Source organism: Leucopleurus acutus (genome assembly GCF_964270905.1).
Source record: "Leucopleurus acutus genome assembly, chromosome: 10".
Classification (NCBI taxonomy): Eukaryota; Metazoa; Chordata; class Mammalia; order Artiodactyla; family Delphinidae; genus Leucopleurus; species Leucopleurus acutus.
The window spans coordinates 60,692,695-60,710,773 of record NC_139153.1 but is presented as its reverse complement, the minus strand read 5'-3'; the positions used below and the strand labels follow the sequence as shown (position 1 = coordinate 60,710,773).

Here is an 18,079-nt window from a genome sequence, read left to right as displayed (position 1 = left end):
GCCAGCTGGTCTTGGACCAGAGCATCAGGCAGCCTGCTTCTTTGCTTTTCTGTTGGGGTTTGTTTGATGTTGGCTCTTTAGCTACCAGTGAAATAGAGACTAAGTTGGCCACCTTTTAAGGGCTATTAAATTTAGTCTTTTAGGCTATAAGTATGTGATTCAGTAAATGCTTTTACTTTAGTGAATGAAGGTTTGTCTGTGGTTTCTGTCTTCAAACGTTGGGAAATTATATTTGGAATTTTAATAAATTTTCATTCACTGTTATGTTGGTGGCATCCATACCAGTGAATAAAGCAGATTTTCTAAAACAAGCGTTTCAGGTGGGATGCTGAAAATTCTATCACTAATCTGTCCTTTCCTAGTATCAGGCAAACTGTCTGAACAGTTGGAGATCTTTTTTTTTTTTTAATTGAAGTATGGTTGATTTACAATGTTGTATTAGTTTCAGGTGTACAGCAAAGTGATTCGGTTTTTTATATTTATATATATGTATGTATACACACACATTCTTTTTCATATTCTACATTATGGTTTATTACAAGATACTGAATATATAGTTCCCTGTGCTGTACAGTAGGGCCTTGTTGTTTAAGGTGATTAAAGGCTGATTAGTGGCCCACCTCATGATTCTCCCAGCCCATCTCCTCTCGGTTGAATTGTCAAGGCCTCTATTTAAATAATGTTAAGATATGGTAGTTAGCAATGGGAATTTGCCAACTCTCCTTTGTCACTGAAAACTAACAGAATGGTCAGTATAAGATTTGCTTTTGGTCCTTTGGTGGGGCGATCTGATGAGCACATGTACAAGGAAGATGCTCAGTGGTTCAGCCTCGTGAACAGCTGCAGTTTGCTAGGCTTCACGCTGGCCTTGGTTATAGCCTAGACCGAGAAGTACACAAAGTAGGCAGTGCGGAGACAAGGGTTCTTTCCCTCATTCGCCCTGTGGTTGAGGACTAAACCCTCTGCTCCTTGCTCTCCTACACCCTCAGGGCTGCATTAGATGCTGGCTATGCCTGCTCCAGCTCTTAAATTCCGACTGATGAGGAAGCTACATTTGCTGAAACTCCAGGTCCAGGTGCCAGGGAGGTGAGCGATGCTGTGTACTGCATCCTTCCTCTCTGCTTTCATACCCCCTTTTCCCTGATTTTGTACCCCAGTTCCTTGTCATGTGCCACCTAGAATGGTAGAGGAGACAAATATTAAGAGTGCCTAGGGCTTTCTTGGTAGCTCAGTGGTTAAGAATCCACCCGCCAATGCAGGGGACATGGGTTTGAGCCCTGGTCCAGGAAGATCCCACGTGCTGTGGAGCAACTAATAAGCCTGTGTGCCACAATTACTGAGCCTGCACTCTAGAGCCCACAAGTCACAACTACTGAGCCCACATGCCACAACTACTGAAGCCCGCGCACCTAGAGCCCATCTGTGTTCTGCAACAAGAGAAGCCACTGCAATGAGAAGCCTGCGCGCACCGCAAGGAAGAGTAGCCCTCGCTCGCTGCAACTAGAGAAAGCCCGCGTGCAGCAATGAAGACCCAACCCAGCCCAAAATAAATAAATAAATAGATTTATTTAAAAAAAAAAAAAAGAGTACCTGGTGATTTGGAAGCATGATGAAATACTTTTTAGTGTTTCTTCATTTCAGATGGTTAACTTCAAATTTATCATTTTTAATGATTCTAAAATCATGGTAAATTAGGAACTAAATAAATGCTATGTGAGTGGCTTGTTAGAGTTACCATTTCTTTGAGAGTAGACTCTTTTCCCTGGTATACAGTAGAATCAGAAACATTTTGTTTAACTGTGGTTCAGTGTGACTTTCAGATGTCCCTGAAGCAACTGAGTGACAGCAGGGAAGCAGCCTACAGATGGATATTTGCCATGGATAACTGACAGTTGGCCTGTATTTATTTATTAATTTTCTCCCATTTATAATTTTGTAATAGTTTCTAGAAAGTAAAAGAGTAAGATTTTAAATTCCATCTCTTTTCTACTAAGTAATTGAAATAACTAATCATTTGACCTCTTGAAATCTTAGTTTGCATATTTATAAAATATAGGGATACCTAACTTCCATACCTTACAAGTAGTAAAGGGTCTAAGAAGAATCATTTCGTCACCACTAAAGATCTGTGTAAATGTAAGCTATTATTATTGAAACATCACTAAGCATAATTTTGGTTTTATTGCTAAAAACAGTAGTACAATTGTACTAAATTCTCCATTAGGAATTTAGAAATGATGTTCTTTATTTAATATCTGAATGAATAGATACAGTTAGAATGATGGAGATCACAGAGCCCCAGGTCACAGAAGATCCTCAAGTCTTGTCTTCTGAGTCCATTTGGGTATAGTCCTTATAGCAGAATATGAAAGAGACATACCAACAGACTAACCCCACACCACCTGCATTCATGAACACAATGCTCTCCACTTCCCTCTGAGGATTATGGCAGGTTTTTGATACACAGCTGATCTTTCTTTTGATCTATTGGCTCCACTGAAAGTGATCTGCTTAATCAACTACCTTATAAAATTACATAGGATCATTTTATTCAATACTTTTTCTGTGGATTTTTAGCATTTCACTATTTTTTATATTCTAACAAAGTGGGGAATCCAAATTTTAAAATTTTAGCGTGACGCTGCCTCAGGGGAAATTTGAAGGAAAGAAAAATATGCATGTTCTCGAGTCTAGAACTGAAAATGTTCTCCATGGAAAGGGATTAGGATGTGAACATTTTTAATTTTTTAAGGAACCTCCATACTGTTCTCCATAGTGGCTGCACCAGTTTACATTCCCACCAACGGTGTAGGAGTGTTCCCTTTTCTCTACACCCTCTCCAGCATTTGTTGTTTTCACACTTTTTGCTGATGGCCATTCTAACCAGCGTGAGGTGATACCTCACTGTAGTTTTGATTTGCATTTCTCTGATGATTAGCGATGTTGAGCATCTTTTCATGTGCTTGTTGGCCATCTGTATGTCTTCTTTGGAGAAATGTCTGTTTAGGTCTTCTGCCCATTTTTTTGATTGGTTTGTTTTTCTGATATTGATAACTCAAAAATATATTCAATTCAAAGCTTATTCTGTGTTAGAAGCTATGCCACATGCTTTATGAAGATGAGCTATTAGCTCATCTTCACACCACCCCTGCATATGAAGTATTACTCCTTTATTTTTATATACTGTGTAAGGGAATTGTTATAAAGACGATGAGTCACCTGCCCAAGGTCACACAGCTAACATATGGTAGAGACAAGATTTAAACTCAGGTATTTGACTTAAAGCCCTTGTCTTAACTATCAGCCTTTGGTCTCTAAGTCTCCTTCAGTGTGTTGTTTGGTTAGAATGTATATGATGTTTCAGTGACCTCAAAGAGTTAAACTGTGGTTAAAGTTAAGAGTTAAAGAGAAGTATTTGCAATCTGTAGGTGACTGATTACAAAATTAGTTTTACAAAAAATTGAGTAATTTCGTAAGTAAGCATTTAAAGGGTGGGCATTATGTATTAAATGCCTATGGCATGCATTCTGCTTATTAACATTGTAAGTAAAGCTTTAGGGAAGTGACAAGAGAAGAGATAATCAATGATCACAAGCTGTAGGAGAGTCAGCAAGAATGTGTGTCAAGGAGAGACCATGGGTGGTTTCACGCCCTTCCCCAAGTACAGGTCTGTGTACACGTGTGGCCCTGCTGCTGAGCTGTGCCTTCCTGTTGGCACTTGTGGCAACTAAACTTCCTGGGGCCCCTTGTGATGTGTGGGATGCTGGATCTGGGCATTGAAGGAGGGCCCTTTGTAGTTGGCAGACTTGCCCTCTGTGTGTTTTTAAATATGTAAATTAGAATTCCAAATTCTTGTGAGTAGGAAACAACTCACCAAAAAAGGATTGAAAATGTCTTTGTTAAAAATTACCATATCCTTACCCTGTTCTCTGCCCACTATGGTTGTTTTGCCTCACTTAGGTCAAGATTTTCCTTTTTGAATATAAATCTCTCTCTGAAGGGCACTTGGTTTGCAACCATTCTCACTTTACTGTGCAAGCTAAGCTTGACTTATGAAAGGCAGGTTTTGATGTTCTGACAGTGGGAGTAATACTTGGTCTGCGGGCTTTTCTTGGTAGGAAAGACTTTCTTCTAAGGAAGACCATGCACTGCTCATGACAGTTAGAGGTTTACTCATGACCCCTGAGAGGATTTGGGTGTAAATACTATAAAAAATGTAATAAGATGCAGTTGCTGGGCCCCAGGTGGAGCTGGGGTGGGAGGCAGACTTGTGAGGGAGACTCTGAAAGAGACGGGTAGGAGCAGGATGAGGATGCGCCTGCTTTATCATGTTTCTTGAGTTCTACTGGTAACATAGTGGCCCTGAAAATGATTTGCTGCTGACTTGAGCAGAAATGCAGATTGCAGTGCCACGGGACTAATTTGGAAGGTTGCCAGCTTCCACTCAGCCACCTTCAGGCCTGGTGTTGATTTTCTGGCATTTCCTGTTGCTGGCTGGAGTGGAATGGAGGAGCCAAGGCGGAAAAGAGTGTTTCCACCTGGTTCTCACCCCCTCTTCCCATGTGAACCTTACAGTTGTTCCTTTGAGTTGTGAATGTGGACACCTGGAAAGTAAGTATTCCCTAAAAAACATTACCCAATAAATGTACCTTCTACACAATATTTCAAGAGTTTGCCAGTCTGAAAACTAGAGAAGACAGTTTGTATGATAAATACGTGAATAGCCCGAAAGCTTAGTAAGGTCCAAATTTTAGACATATGTATACATAAGCGGGAAGTAAATTGGAAAGGAAAGGGAGGGGAAAGATAATAATTATCGCTTTTCTTCCTTTAGAGAGGGTAGCTTTTCATTACTTTAACATAATGGCTGACCGAAAAGTTCTTTCAGTGTTTTCTGATGAATGTACAGAAATCTTATGTCTAATTAAATTCAATTCATACCTAAAAGTTTGCACAAGGAGATTGATTATAGTTAATGCTTATGACTAAACAAATAGAAGTTGTCCATAAAATATGTTTGCTGGAACTTTTAACATTCTTGTTTTCACCAGTGAAATTTAATGGTAATTTGAAAATTTTCTTTCTTGAAAGTTTTCTGTTGAAATGCCATTTGTTTTCCTGGTTGTAGATTGCTTGTGGGCAGATAGGTAGTTATGAAACTGTAAGCTACTGACTGCTGAAAATTCCAGCAGTCTTTTTTTTTTTTTAAGTAGAAATTGATAAACTGATTCTAAAATTTATATGGAAATGCAAGGACATAAAATAGCCAAAATAATATTGAAAAAAACAAAGCAGGAGGACTTACATTATCTGAATTTGAGACTTATTCTAAAGATTTTGTAAAGAGAACAGTGTGGCATCGGCAAAAGTATGGAACTATAGAGCAATGGAATAAAATATCTTCAATAAATGGTGTTAGAAAAAGTGTTATCCAGTTCACATGGGGGTGAAGGATACCGGATATGCCATCCAAAATACGCTATTTTGGCATGTTGACTGAAAAAAATGCACAATGTGAGAGTTGTGAGTTAAGTTTTATTTGGGGCAAAATGAGAACTATAGCCTGGGAGACAGCCTCTCAGATAGCTCTGAGGAACTGCTCCAAAGAGATAAGGGGGGAAGGTCAGTATGTATGTGATTTTAGTGACAGGGGTACATGCAGTCAAGCACACGTTTCAGCAGAAGGTTGCTGCTCATCACGAGGAAGATGCAAGAAATTAGGCTCATACAATTAGGCTCATAAAATCTTTACCTGAAAGTATCTAACTATCTGAAGGCTTGTTCACAGTTATACCAGAGCACAGAGTGCCTCCTTCCTGATCTCAGCCCAGAACTCCTTTCAAGCGGTGTTGAAGGTCAGCAACTGCAGTGGCCAGGGACCTCATCCTTGTAGAGGCAGATGGCAAGTGACAATTTCCAATTGGCAGGCATAAGGATTATTTTGAGCTAAAGGACAAGCAGATGCAGGAAAAGCTGTCTCCTCCCCTAACTGCCTAAGGATACAGTATAAATTTCCCCTCTTATAAAGGAAATTTACATTTGTAATGTTATCTCTATACCAGGAAGAAAGCTACCCAAGTCTTATCTGCAGAACAAGCCAACCCTTATTTACCCTGTATTTCTTCCCCTCCCCTTCTCAGAACTTGCTTCCCCAACCCAGAATCCCTAAACCCCTTTTTCCTTGATTTAGCCTAAGATGATGTTTAAGCTTCAGTCATCAGCCTACCTCCTTGAGTCGTATCTCTTTGTACATGTACTTATGTACAAATGTAATTAAGTGGGGGTTTTTTTCCTTGTTAATCTGTCTTTTATCAGTTTGATTCATGGGCCCCAGCCATTTAACCTAGGAGGGTAGAGGGAAAAATATTTTTCTTTCCCTACAGGGGATAAAAAGAGAACATACGAAAATTAACTTGAGATGAATCAGGACCTAGACTGAAAAGCTAAAACATTATGGCTTCTAAAGGACAATACAGAATATCTCTGCAACCTATCTTAGAGAGGACACAGAGAGCACTGCCATAAAAACGTGATTTAATTAGCATTCATCAAAAATAAAAACATCTGCTCATCTTGTCAAAAAGTAACATCAAGAAAATAGACAAGCCACAGACTGAGAAAATATTTGTAACACCTAACACGTTTGTATCCAGAATATATGAAGAATTCTTTCAATGGAATAATTGTCAACCCAGATTCTAAAAAGACTTGAACAGACACTTTACAAAATAAGGCATATCACAGCCAAGAAAGCACGTGAAAAAGTACTCAATAGTGTTTGTCATCAGGGAAATGCAGAATGAGATGCCACTACCCATCTATTAGAATGGCTAAAATGAATGAAATTGACACCACCACACTTTGGGGAGAATGTGGAACTCTCATGCATTGCTGATGGGGTATAAAATAGTACAGCCATTCTGGAAAATGGTTGGCAGCAATTCTACTCCTGCATATTTATCTGAGAGAAATGAAAATAATGTCCACAAAAGTCATCTGCAAGAATGTGCATGGCAGCTTTACTGATAACAGCCCCAAACTGGAAAAGCCCAGGTGTCCATCTGCAGGAGACTAGGTAAACTACCTGGTATATTCATACAGTGGAACAATCTGCTGGTACATGTGACAATACATGTGATGCATGGATCAATCTCAAAAACATGAAAAGACATGAAAAAGTCAGACACAAAATACTTAAGACTGTACAGGGCTTCCCTGGTGGTGCAGTGGTTGGGAGTCCGCCTACTGATGCGGGGGACGCGGGTTCGTGCCCCGGTCCGGGAGGATCCCACATGCCGTGGAGCGGCTGGGCCCGTGAGCCATGGCCGCTGGGCCTGCGCGTCCGGAGCCTGTGCTCCGCGGCGGCGGGAGAGGCCGCGGCGGCGGCGGGAGAGGCCCGCGTACCGCAAAAAACAGAAACAAAAGACTGTACAATTCCATTTATGTGAAGTTATAGAATAGCTAAAGCCAGGGTGACAAAAGTCAGACCAATAGTTGCTTCTGGGTGTGGAGGGCGGGGAAGAATGCTGAGAATGCTGAGGGGCTCAGGGGGCCTCTTGGATGGTGGAAACATGCTGTCTCTTGATGCGGGTATGTGTTACATCAAACTGTAGACCTGAGATCTGTGCATTCCACTAAATGTAAATTGTAGCCTCAAATTTAAAAATCTCACCCCTAAACAACAGGGACCTACTATATACTACAGGGAACTATATTTGATATCTTGTAATAACCTATAGTGGAAAGAATCTGAAAAAGCATATAATATATATAAATATAATTGAATCACTTTGCTGTATACCAAAAACTAACACAACATTGTAAATCAACTATACTTAAATGAAAAAAAAATCTCACCCATAAAAACCCACAGTATTTTCCAATCTCTTATTCTGATTCTCTGTCCTGCTTTCCTGAAAGTATTAGATAGCTTAGACCCACTATACTGAGCCTTTCAATAAATATGAGTTCCTTTTTTCTTCTTATCCCACCCATTTCAAAGTCCTTCCTATGCCGTTACCTTGCATTTTGAACATGAGTCAGGAATTCCAGGCAGGAGGCAATCACAGTAGTTCCTTCATCAAGCATTTGCTGACTGCTTGTTTTGTATAGTGAAAATCCAGAGGAAGGCATTAATTAGTTAGGAGACACTTCAAAAGTAGAATAGGCAGGATGTGGGAATTCAGGGAAGACTAGGATAAAGGGAGTAGAGAAGATGATTTACATCTAGCATGATCTTTGGAATCAAACCAAGAAATGAGCAAATCGATTATTCTTCTCAGGAAAGGATTATCCTCATCTTTAAACATATAAACATAAGGTGTCTCTAACCTGAGAAATGTGTTTCCTTTAAGTTTTTTACCTTTAAAAACCTGTAAAGGACCCAAATGTTGTATTGGTATAAATGTGCATCTGCCTGTGAATGCTAAATTTATTTTAGAAAAATCACTTTGTACTCTTCAATTCCAGTGGGCACTGTTGACACCACCAGTACAATGCTGGCTTACTTTGTCTCTTCTTTCTTTTTCCTCTCATCAGTTTGATAAAGGCTACTCTTACAACATCCGTCATAGCTTTGGAAAGGAAGGCAAGAGGACAGACTATACGCCTTACAGTTGCCTGAAGATTATCCTAACCAATCCACCAGGCCAAGGGGATTATCATGGTAAGTGCTTCCTCTGGATGTGTCTGTGATGTACAGGAACCCAGGAGCTCTGTAGGAAACACTGAAACAGTGGAATGGTTTTTGCATTACTAAGGGGAACGGGTTTGTAGCTTGTGTCGGTCATCAGGTCAAGCCAGAGCTCCACTAGCTTCTAGTGGTATGTCTTATTATTGAGCTGGGTCAGCACAAGAAAGTGGTTCTGCTGTGCTCTACTTTGTGCTGGACTGGGCTCTTTAGTCCTCTGTCCCCTTCACCTGCTATTCTCTTTCTCCTGTTCTGCATGTGTCTTAGAAGGCTGATGCGAGTTCTTCAAAGCTTTTAAAAATTGAGTGCCTCGAATTTTGGAACAGTAGATTGATCAATTTTCAAAGACTACTGAGGGGGAGAGTGTGTTTTATTCTCATTACTATCATCTGATTAACAAAGATTGAGGAATTTAACAAGTCACAGTTTCAAACTCTATCAATTTGCCTAAGTTGTAGGTTAAAAAGAAAGTTAATCTGTTTTCTGTAGATTTCTGAGTTTAACAACTTTTTTCTAAAATAGTTCTCTGAGCATACCTTGAAAAGCTCCTCACTTGTCTGGTATGTGAGAGGATGATTTAATAGTCCATATTAGTTAAATTTTCTAGATTACCAAAGCTGACTGCAATATGTGTCAAAACTTTTTCTTGTTTTAATTTCATCTTAAATGAAATTCTTTTTTAGAAGATCACACACTTGCAAGCTGTTAAAGATCCAAAAAATCTCAAATGGAATTTTAAGAAAGATGCTTCATGTGTCTAGAGCATTCATATTTAGTAGATGGCAAAGGTGGCCAGTCCTGGAACACACAGTGAGCGGTTTTCACCGCTTGTGTCAGGCACTTACGGAGCTTTTAGAAATACAGACTCAGGCACCACCCTCAGACGCATAAACTCAGATTTATTTGCTAGTTCTCTGGGTGATTTTGATGTCTTCTACACTTTGAAAACAACTGACCAGATACTTGTGGTGAGAAAGTCTGTAGCTTTTCCCAGTGGCCACACCAGGGAGTAACTTACACTGAGCTTGGCCAAGTGAAGCTCCCAATGGTTCTGTCGGTTTCCAGGTCCTCACACTCAGCACTTACTTAGTTGATTTTTATTAGCTTAAAGACAGGATTTTATATTTCTTCTTCCTGTTTTTGTATCTTATTTATTCTGGTCCATTCTGTTTGTTTTACTTTGTTTTTAATTTAAACTCTATCAGCTAGAAAATAATACACAGCTAACTCTTGAACAGCAGGGGTTTGAACTGCGTGGGTCCATCTTACACGCAGATTTTTTCCAACAAATATATACAGTACTACACAATCCGAGGTTGGCTGAATCTGAGGATGTGGAACCTCGGATACGGAGGGCCAACTGTGGGACTTGGGTACCTGCAGACTTTGATATCCCAGGCAGGTCCCAGAACCAGTCCTCTGTGGATGCTGAGGGACCACTGTACTTAGCAAACACTCAACGAGCTCGTATTGTTTTTTAGACACATTGATCTACCCTTTCTTTAAGTGAATAAGCTATAGTTTTGTGGAGCGGTTTTAGGGTCACAGCAGTACTGAGCAGGAGGTATAGAGAGTTCCCGGGTGCCCTCTGCCCCACACTTGCTCAGCTATCCCCATGTCAACACGGCCCGCAGCAGAGGGCTTGTCCCTATGAGCTGAGGATGTGCTGTCTGCCGCTGTTGGGTATAGCCAGTTATGGATATCATTTCTGTCCCGGAATGATGGTGCTCGTGAGCTCACTGTGTTGTTGCAGATTCTCCATCTGCGGGATCTGTCCAGCTTGATGGAGGTGGAGTCCAGCAGTGGAGTCGGCACTTCTCCTTGCAATTCTGTCAGGTTTTCCCTGATGTGTTTTGATGCTCTTTTGTTAAGTGCATACACATTACGGATGGTGATGTCTTCTTGGAGTATTCACCCCTTATCGTTATGTAATGCCCCTTTTTATCCTGCATAAACTCCCATCCTTTGAACACTGCTCTGTCTGAAAGTAACATAGATACTCCCACTTTCTTTGATTTGTGTTAGCATGGTGTATCTTTCTCTGTCTTTACTTTCAATCCATGAGTCTTTAAAGTGGCTTTCTTGTATACAACATACCATAGGGTCTTGATTTTGATCCATTCTGACAATCTATTTTTAATTGGTGACCACTGACGTTTAAAGTAATGATTGGTATAGTTGGATTAATGGCTGCCATATTTGTTAGTGTTTTTTATTTGTTGCCCTTATTCTTTGTTTTTGTCTTACACACATTTTCTGCCTTTTATGGTTTTAACTGAGCATTTTATATGATTCCATCTTTTTTCTCTTCTTAGCATATCTATTGTACTTCTTTTGTTACTTTTTAAATTAGTTTTATTTTTTAAAGGGTTTTCACTATATGTGTACAACTAATCCAACTCTCTTTTCAAATCACCACATCACACATAAGTAATGCAAGTACCTTATAATAATGAATATTTCTACTTCCCTGTATCATTCTGTCATTCATTTCATTTATATTTAAGAATATATAAACACACACAGATATATACATAAACATGCATAACAGAATACACTGTTCCCATTACTGTGAACAAACTGTTATCTGTCAGATTAGTTATGAATAAGGAAAATAAAAGTTTTTATATTACCTTTCCTTATCATTCTCTGATGTTCAAATTTTCTTTGGGTAGATCTGAATTTCTGGTTTGTATCATTTTATTTCTCTTTGAAGAACTTCTTTTAATGTTTCTTGCCCTGCAGGTCTGGCAACAGATTACCTGAATTTTTTTTTGTCAGAGAAAATCCTTCTTTCTCCTCTTTTGAAGGAGAATTTCTCAGGGTACAGAATTCTGGGTTTGAGGGATTTTTTTCTCTCAACGGTTTAACTGTTTCACTCCACTCTCTTCTTGCACAGTTTCTGAGGATAGGTTAGATATAATTGTTTTCTTTGCTTCTCTGTAGGTAAGGTGTTTCCCCTTTGGCTTCTTTCAAGATTTTTCTTTGTTATTGATTTTCTGAAGTATGAATATAATATGCCTAGCTGCCTTTTTTTGGCATTTATCCTGCTTGGTGTTCTCTGAGCTTCCTGGATCTGTGGTTTGGTGTCTGACATTAATTTGGGGGAAATTCTCTGTCATTATTGCTTCTGTTTCTTTCTCTCTCCTCCTTCTGGTATTCCCATTCTCATATGTTACACCTTTCATAGTTGTTCACAGTTCTTGGCTATTCTGTTCTTGTTGTTTTTCCTTTTGTTTTTTTAGTTTTGAAGTTTCTATTGACATATCCTCAAGCACAGAGATCTTTTCCTCAGCTGTGTCTGCTAATAAGCCCATCAAAGGCATTCTTCATTTCTCTTACAGTGTTTGCATCTCTTTTTGATTCTTCCTTAGAATTTCCATCTGTCTGCTTACATTACACATCTGTTCTTGCATGTTGTCTACTTTTTCCAGTAGAGCCCTCAGCATATTAATCATAGTTAATTTAAATTCCCAGTCTGATAACTGCAGTATCCGTGCCTTATCTGGCTCTAATTCTGACACGTTTTCCGTCTCTTCACACTGTTATTTTTTGTTGAAAGGTAGACGTGAGAAACTCCAGTACATAGGTCTGTAGTGATGCGGTGGTGAGCAGGGGGGTGTCTATAGTGTTGGATTGGGTAATTGGGTCTCAGTGTTTAGTGACCCTGTGGCTGTGGGCTGTGAACGTCAACAGTGATTCTCAGCTTCCTCCCTTTGGGGGGACAGGACGGCCCCAGGAGGCTGGAGCTGGGCATTTCTCTTCCCCCAGGGAGGTCAGGCTCTGGTAAAATAGTTTCTCCTGAGGGCAGCCTTACTAAGAGGAACAGAGTACTCTGGAGTATTTAAAATGGTACCTTTGCTTACCCCCGTGCTAGAGCATGAGGGGGATTTCTCTGTTGTTCACTGTGAGCACCTGGTAGAGCCCCTGAAGTTCAGCTGCAAAGTGTAGCCCTCCTCTGACTGGTCTCCCTGGAGCTTCTAACTCTCAGACGTGTCCACACAGAGACTCCAGAAATTTGTCAGTTACAGGTTAGGTTTCCCTACCCCAGTGCTGGTTCCTACAGAGATTTCTGCTCTGGTTTGTTGTGATTCTCTCTGTCTGCCTCTCCCTCCAATTTTGGGGGCAGTGGTTTGCCCTGTGACCTCATTTCTTTGACAGATCTGAGAGGAGTTGTTGATTTTTCAGTCTGTTCAGCTTTTTTTTTTTTTTTTTTGCAGTATGCAGGCCTCTCACTGTTGTGGCCTCTCCCGTTGCGGAGCACAGGCTCCGGACGCGCAGGCTCAGCGGCCTTGGCTCATGGGCCCAGCCACTCCGCGGCATGTGGGATCTTCCCGGACCGGGGCACGAACCCGTGTCGCCTGCATTGGCAGGCGGACTCCCAACCACTGCACCACCGGGGAAGCCCTGTTCAGCTTTTTACTTGTTAGGATGGAGTGACAACTTCTAAGCTCTTTCTGTGCCAGACTGGAAACCAGAAGTCTCTATCCTTTTAGATTTGTGTAGTTTGCAAAGCTCTGTAGCCCCTAGGTTGACATATTTCATTAACCAGCACTGCCTGGAATGGTGTTGTTCAACCAGTCAGAGTTGATGTAGGTAGAACTATATTCCAGACTGTTTATCCATCCTTTCCACAAATGTGTGCTGGGAAGTTCTATTCAACACTTTGCTGGAATCAGCATTAGTTGTGTCTACATTCACTTCATCTTAACTTACCTGTGAGTTCAGCCCTTTCCAGTTTGGAAGATTGTTCCCTTTGATGTGGAAGATAGAAACAAAGTAGGAGTTGTCAAGTTCTGTTTTCTTTCTGTCATTTGTCAAAATAACACCAGCTTCCCTGCTCCTGAGGTGGTTTGTTTCTTCTGTTTTCTTCTTCTTGTGAGCATAGCTTTGAAAGACTTTTTTGTGACCTCTGGTTTTTTGTCAATCTTCAGTTTCTTCTTGGCTTTGCCCTTTCTGATCCTTTTCATTACAGGTATAGCCATTATTTCAAATGAAATTTGGACAGTTCAATTAATCTGTCTCTTTTTGGTGTCCTTTAACAATTCTGGGCTTAACTAAGCCTCATTTCTTTCTCATTGGGACCCTTTGCCATTTCATCATCAGACTTTTTTTAGAGTAATAATGTTGGCTAACCCATGTTGGGTGCTTCCTCCGAGCCGAGAGTGTAAGGGCTTTATCCTCCATTGTCACAGGAACTCTGCGGGTGTATTTCCCACACATGACAGACAGTGAAGCTGAATCAACAATAAGACACGAGACGTGCCCATGGTCCCCTGACCCATAGCTGGTAAAGTGAGATTCAGATGCAGGAAGGGCAGCTCCAGACTCTTAACTACGTGCTGTACGGCTGCTCGTCACACTTCCTCATACTAAATGGCATTACAGTGTTGATCTTAATAAACTGTATACTACGGTGAATTTTGTGACTTTCATAATTTGTAGGGATCCAGTGTTATCATGGATGCTTTTACTTATAGTTAAGACTTTTGGTTAAACACATTTGTTTAGCATCTAGGCTCTTTTTCCATTATTTTTGCTGCGACCAATTTTCCATTGATTTCATTAAAAATGCACAGTTGTTTCTAATTAACTTACAGGTCCATCATCTGTATGACTGAAAAAAATTATCTGGTTTCCTGTATTAAATTTTAAATTAAGTATGTTGACTTATCATTACAGTTTCTTATTAAAATACCTAAAATTTCCTAAATTTTGGCCTAATACAGCTTTTACATTTCAATTCTTCTGTGTTATTTATGCATATTTTTTAGTAGTCCATCCATATTTTTCTCATGAAATAATATAGAGATTACTTGTACCTACTATAAGTTGTTTTTCTATGAAGCAGTTTCCTATTTGTCAGCTCATGTCCATCTGGGATTCCTTTAAATTTATATGGATTCTACTCTTTGGGAAGTAGGCATAAAATTAACATGCGAAAATGATGTGAGATTTTTATATTTCTTAGAGTTTGCACATTTTTCTTTTTGTTTACACCATCTGTCTTCCTTTATGTAATTTTTTTAAACTAGAAAAAAATGTGAGATTGTATAAAGTCTTTAGGTAAACTGTTTTATAGCTACTTGGTGATTATCTCTGCTTGTTAGCTAGTAGCATAATTAAAACTGCTTCCTCCTTCTAGTGAGTGGGCAGCCTTGCCTGAGAATGCTGGAATGTTTTATGTAAGTCTTGAGGCTGTAGTGTCCTGGTAACCGCACAGCTCAGTCGTCATTTAGATAAAGAGAGGAAAGCAGTTGCACCCATGGGCAATTAACTTTTTTATTAATAAGCTGTTGGACAATTAAGGGGCGCTGAGACAGTCTTTCGAGTGTGGTGATGTATTACGTCCGGGTGAATAACCTTGCTGCTGTGCTGCTTGTCGTTGTCAGGGTGCCCCTTCCGGCACAGTGATCCCGAGCTGCTGAGACAGAAGCTGCAGGCGTACAAGATCCCTCCCTCAGGGATCAGCCAGGTAGGTCGGACCCTGCCCTGCAGCCTCAGTAATGAGACAGTGGACAGGCCCTTCAGTTTCATGACATGTTCTTGCAGTGACACGGTGTACTACCTGCTGGGCCTCACGCCAAACATCCTATCTTCTGGGTGAATTAAGCCAAAGCTTTGGCTTTTCTGCTTTAGACTCCTTGGAAATTCTAGTTCTTCTGTCTGCTAGGCTGCATTTTTACGTAATAACGGAAGCTGAAAACCTTTTTTTTTCCTCTCAATTTGTTTTACTGTCTCAATGGGGGGCATTTTAAAAAAAAATTTTAGAGGAATGCATTGAAGCTTATTAATGAAGCTGAAAATCAATGATATCATATTTCATTTTGGAGACTTTGTGCTGTAGGGAAGTTGAAGGAGAAGATAATGCAGTATGGACTGGCTGGGCATTCTCATTTACTACATCAGATCCACACTTCCGAGGATAGTTCATCAGGTCGAACAGTTTATCAAACTACTTTGCCTCGTAAACCACTTAGATAAAAAAAGAAATGCTCAAATGTAAAACCAAATATTTAAGAGTATATCGTTTAATAAACATGCGTTTAAAAAACTTGTGACCTCACAGACATACTGTCTCTAGTGTGCTTTGTAAGTTGGCTTGGATTTTGAAGGAGTTCAAGAGGAGCTTCTGCTTCCTTAGCTGAAAAAGAACAATATCTATTTTAGAGCCGGAACATCTAAATCATTATATATCAATTTTTTTTTCTTGAAAAAAAAATTATTCTAGAAAACTCTACTGCTTCTGCTGCATCCAGAGTATATATTGAGTTTAGTCAATTCAGTTCAAATCTTACGGTTTTTCTGTCCTCTGGGGAAGGTAGTGCTCAAGGTGCTCTTTGCAAATGCTAAGAGGATTCAGATATAAACCCTGCTCCTTCATAACCAGAATCTGGAGGAAAACATGTGTCGAGTGTAATGAAAGAGGCACACATAGAGTGTCTCGGCTCTTCTGAAGATGGGGGATGGCTACCAGATTGGGAGGCTGAGGATCACTTCCTGGAAGAGATGCTCTGTGAATTAGGCCTTGAGTGTATGGGGGGTGGTTAAAAAGAGAGAAAGTGTGAATAAAAGACGGTAAGTGTATAGGATTACTAGCATTTCAAGCTTACGGTATTGGTGGCACCAGTACATCAACATTAATAGGCAACCTAAAAGAAGTTGTTGGTTTGAGAGATTAGGTTTGGAGCTGGGACAGTTAAATGGCAGACAGAATGTGGATTTGTCAGTGCATTAGACAAATTCCAGCTGGAAATCTGATGTTCTTTAGGGTTAGAATTGTAGAACTGTGGGATTGGAAGGGACATTAGAAGAGATCTCTTCACTTTTGTGGAGTTGTGGGGTGTTACATGCCCTTGGGTGCACAGCAACTAAGTCAGTAGAAACAGAAATGGAAGCCAGGCCTTCGGACTCCACGTTTTCTTCTCAACCCCAGTTTACTTTAGAGTTGATTATCGTGAGTTTTCTGTGGGAGAGGAGAACAAATAATGGAGAAGAGGGGGTAGGGAGTCAAAAGCCAGGACTCAGAACAGAATCTTGGTTGACGCTTCCCTTTGTCAGGCAGTAGAAGGACAGAGCAGAAATGAGGGGAGAGGGAGGGAGTACTTCAGGAAAGTGCAGTGTACAAACATCAGGAGAGGAGTGTGAGAGGAGGTGTGGACCACAGGGTCCTACGTAGCTGAGGGACTGGGTGGGATTAGGACTGAGGAGAGGTGGCTGGATTTGGTGAGAGGCGTCAGTGTCCTGGGGGAAACCAGAGCAAGATCACAGTCACTTAAAGATGAATGAATGAGACAGTGGCTTGGATCTGCAGACAGCATGTTTCACGGAAGGTGCTAGTGAAAGGGGTGTTGGCGCTATCAGCGTAAGCCTCATGGGTGGTTTGTTTGTGTGTTTGGGGCCAGAGTAGACCTGAGCCTGTTTGTAGGAAGAGGAGAAAAGAACCCATCAGAGAGGGTGGGCTTGATAAAGATAGAAACAAAGATAATCCCTCTCTAACCGAGCAGAATTAGCTTATGTCTCCATTACATCATGACCACAGTGTACACCCCATTGCTCTTTTTCTTTTTCTCCAGTTTTCTTGAGACAAGATTGACATACAGCACTGTATAAGGTGTGCAGCACAGTGCTCTGACTTACATACATCCTGAAGTGATGACCACAGTAAGATTAGCAAATATCCATCATCTCATATAGATACAAAAGTAAAGAAACAGAAAAAAGTATATTTTTTCCTCATAATGAAAACTCTTTATTTTCACATGTAATGCACAGCAGTGTTAATTATGTTTATCATGTTCTACATTACATCCTCAGTAATTATTTATCTTATAACTGGGAGTTTCTACCTTTTGATTGCCTTCATCCAGTTCCCCCTCCCACAACCCCACTTCTGAAAACCACAAGTCTGACCCTTTTTTCTATGAGTTTATTTGTTGGTTGTTTGCTTTTTGAAGTATAATTGACTTACAATGCCATGTTAGTTCCCGGTACACAACATAGTGGTTCGATATTTCTTTATCTTTCAAATAATCACGATGATAACTCTAGTTACCATCTGTCACCACACAAAGATATTACATAGTTATTGACTATATTCCCCACACTGTACGTATCATCCCTGTGACTCATTTATTTTATAACTTAAAGTTTGTACCTCTTAATCTCCCTCATCTGTGTCTCTCCTCCCCTCAGCCGACTCCCCTCTGGCAGTCACCTGTTTGTTCTGTGTATCTATGACTCTGGTTCTGTTTGGTTATGTTCATTCATTTGTTTTGTTTTTTTAGATTCCACATATAGGTGAAGTCATATAGTATTCGTCTTTCTCTGTATGACTTGCTTCACTTAGTATAATATTCTTTTGGTCCATCCATGTTGTCCCAAATGGCA

General features: G+C 40.3%; 1 protein-coding gene across 1 annotated transcript in view; it reads left to right on the top strand.

Moving 5' to 3' along the window:
* Positions 1-18,079, top strand: part of PRIM2 (DNA primase subunit 2) — a 292,588-nt gene that overhangs the window by 227,613 nt on the left and 46,896 nt on the right. The window contains exons 11-12 of the mRNA XM_082848562.1: positions 8,539-8,665; positions 15,082-15,164. Coding sequence (XP_082704688.1) covers positions 8,539-8,665; positions 15,082-15,164 — 210 coding nt within the window. The remainder of the gene's footprint in view (positions 1-8,538; positions 8,666-15,081; positions 15,165-18,079) is intronic.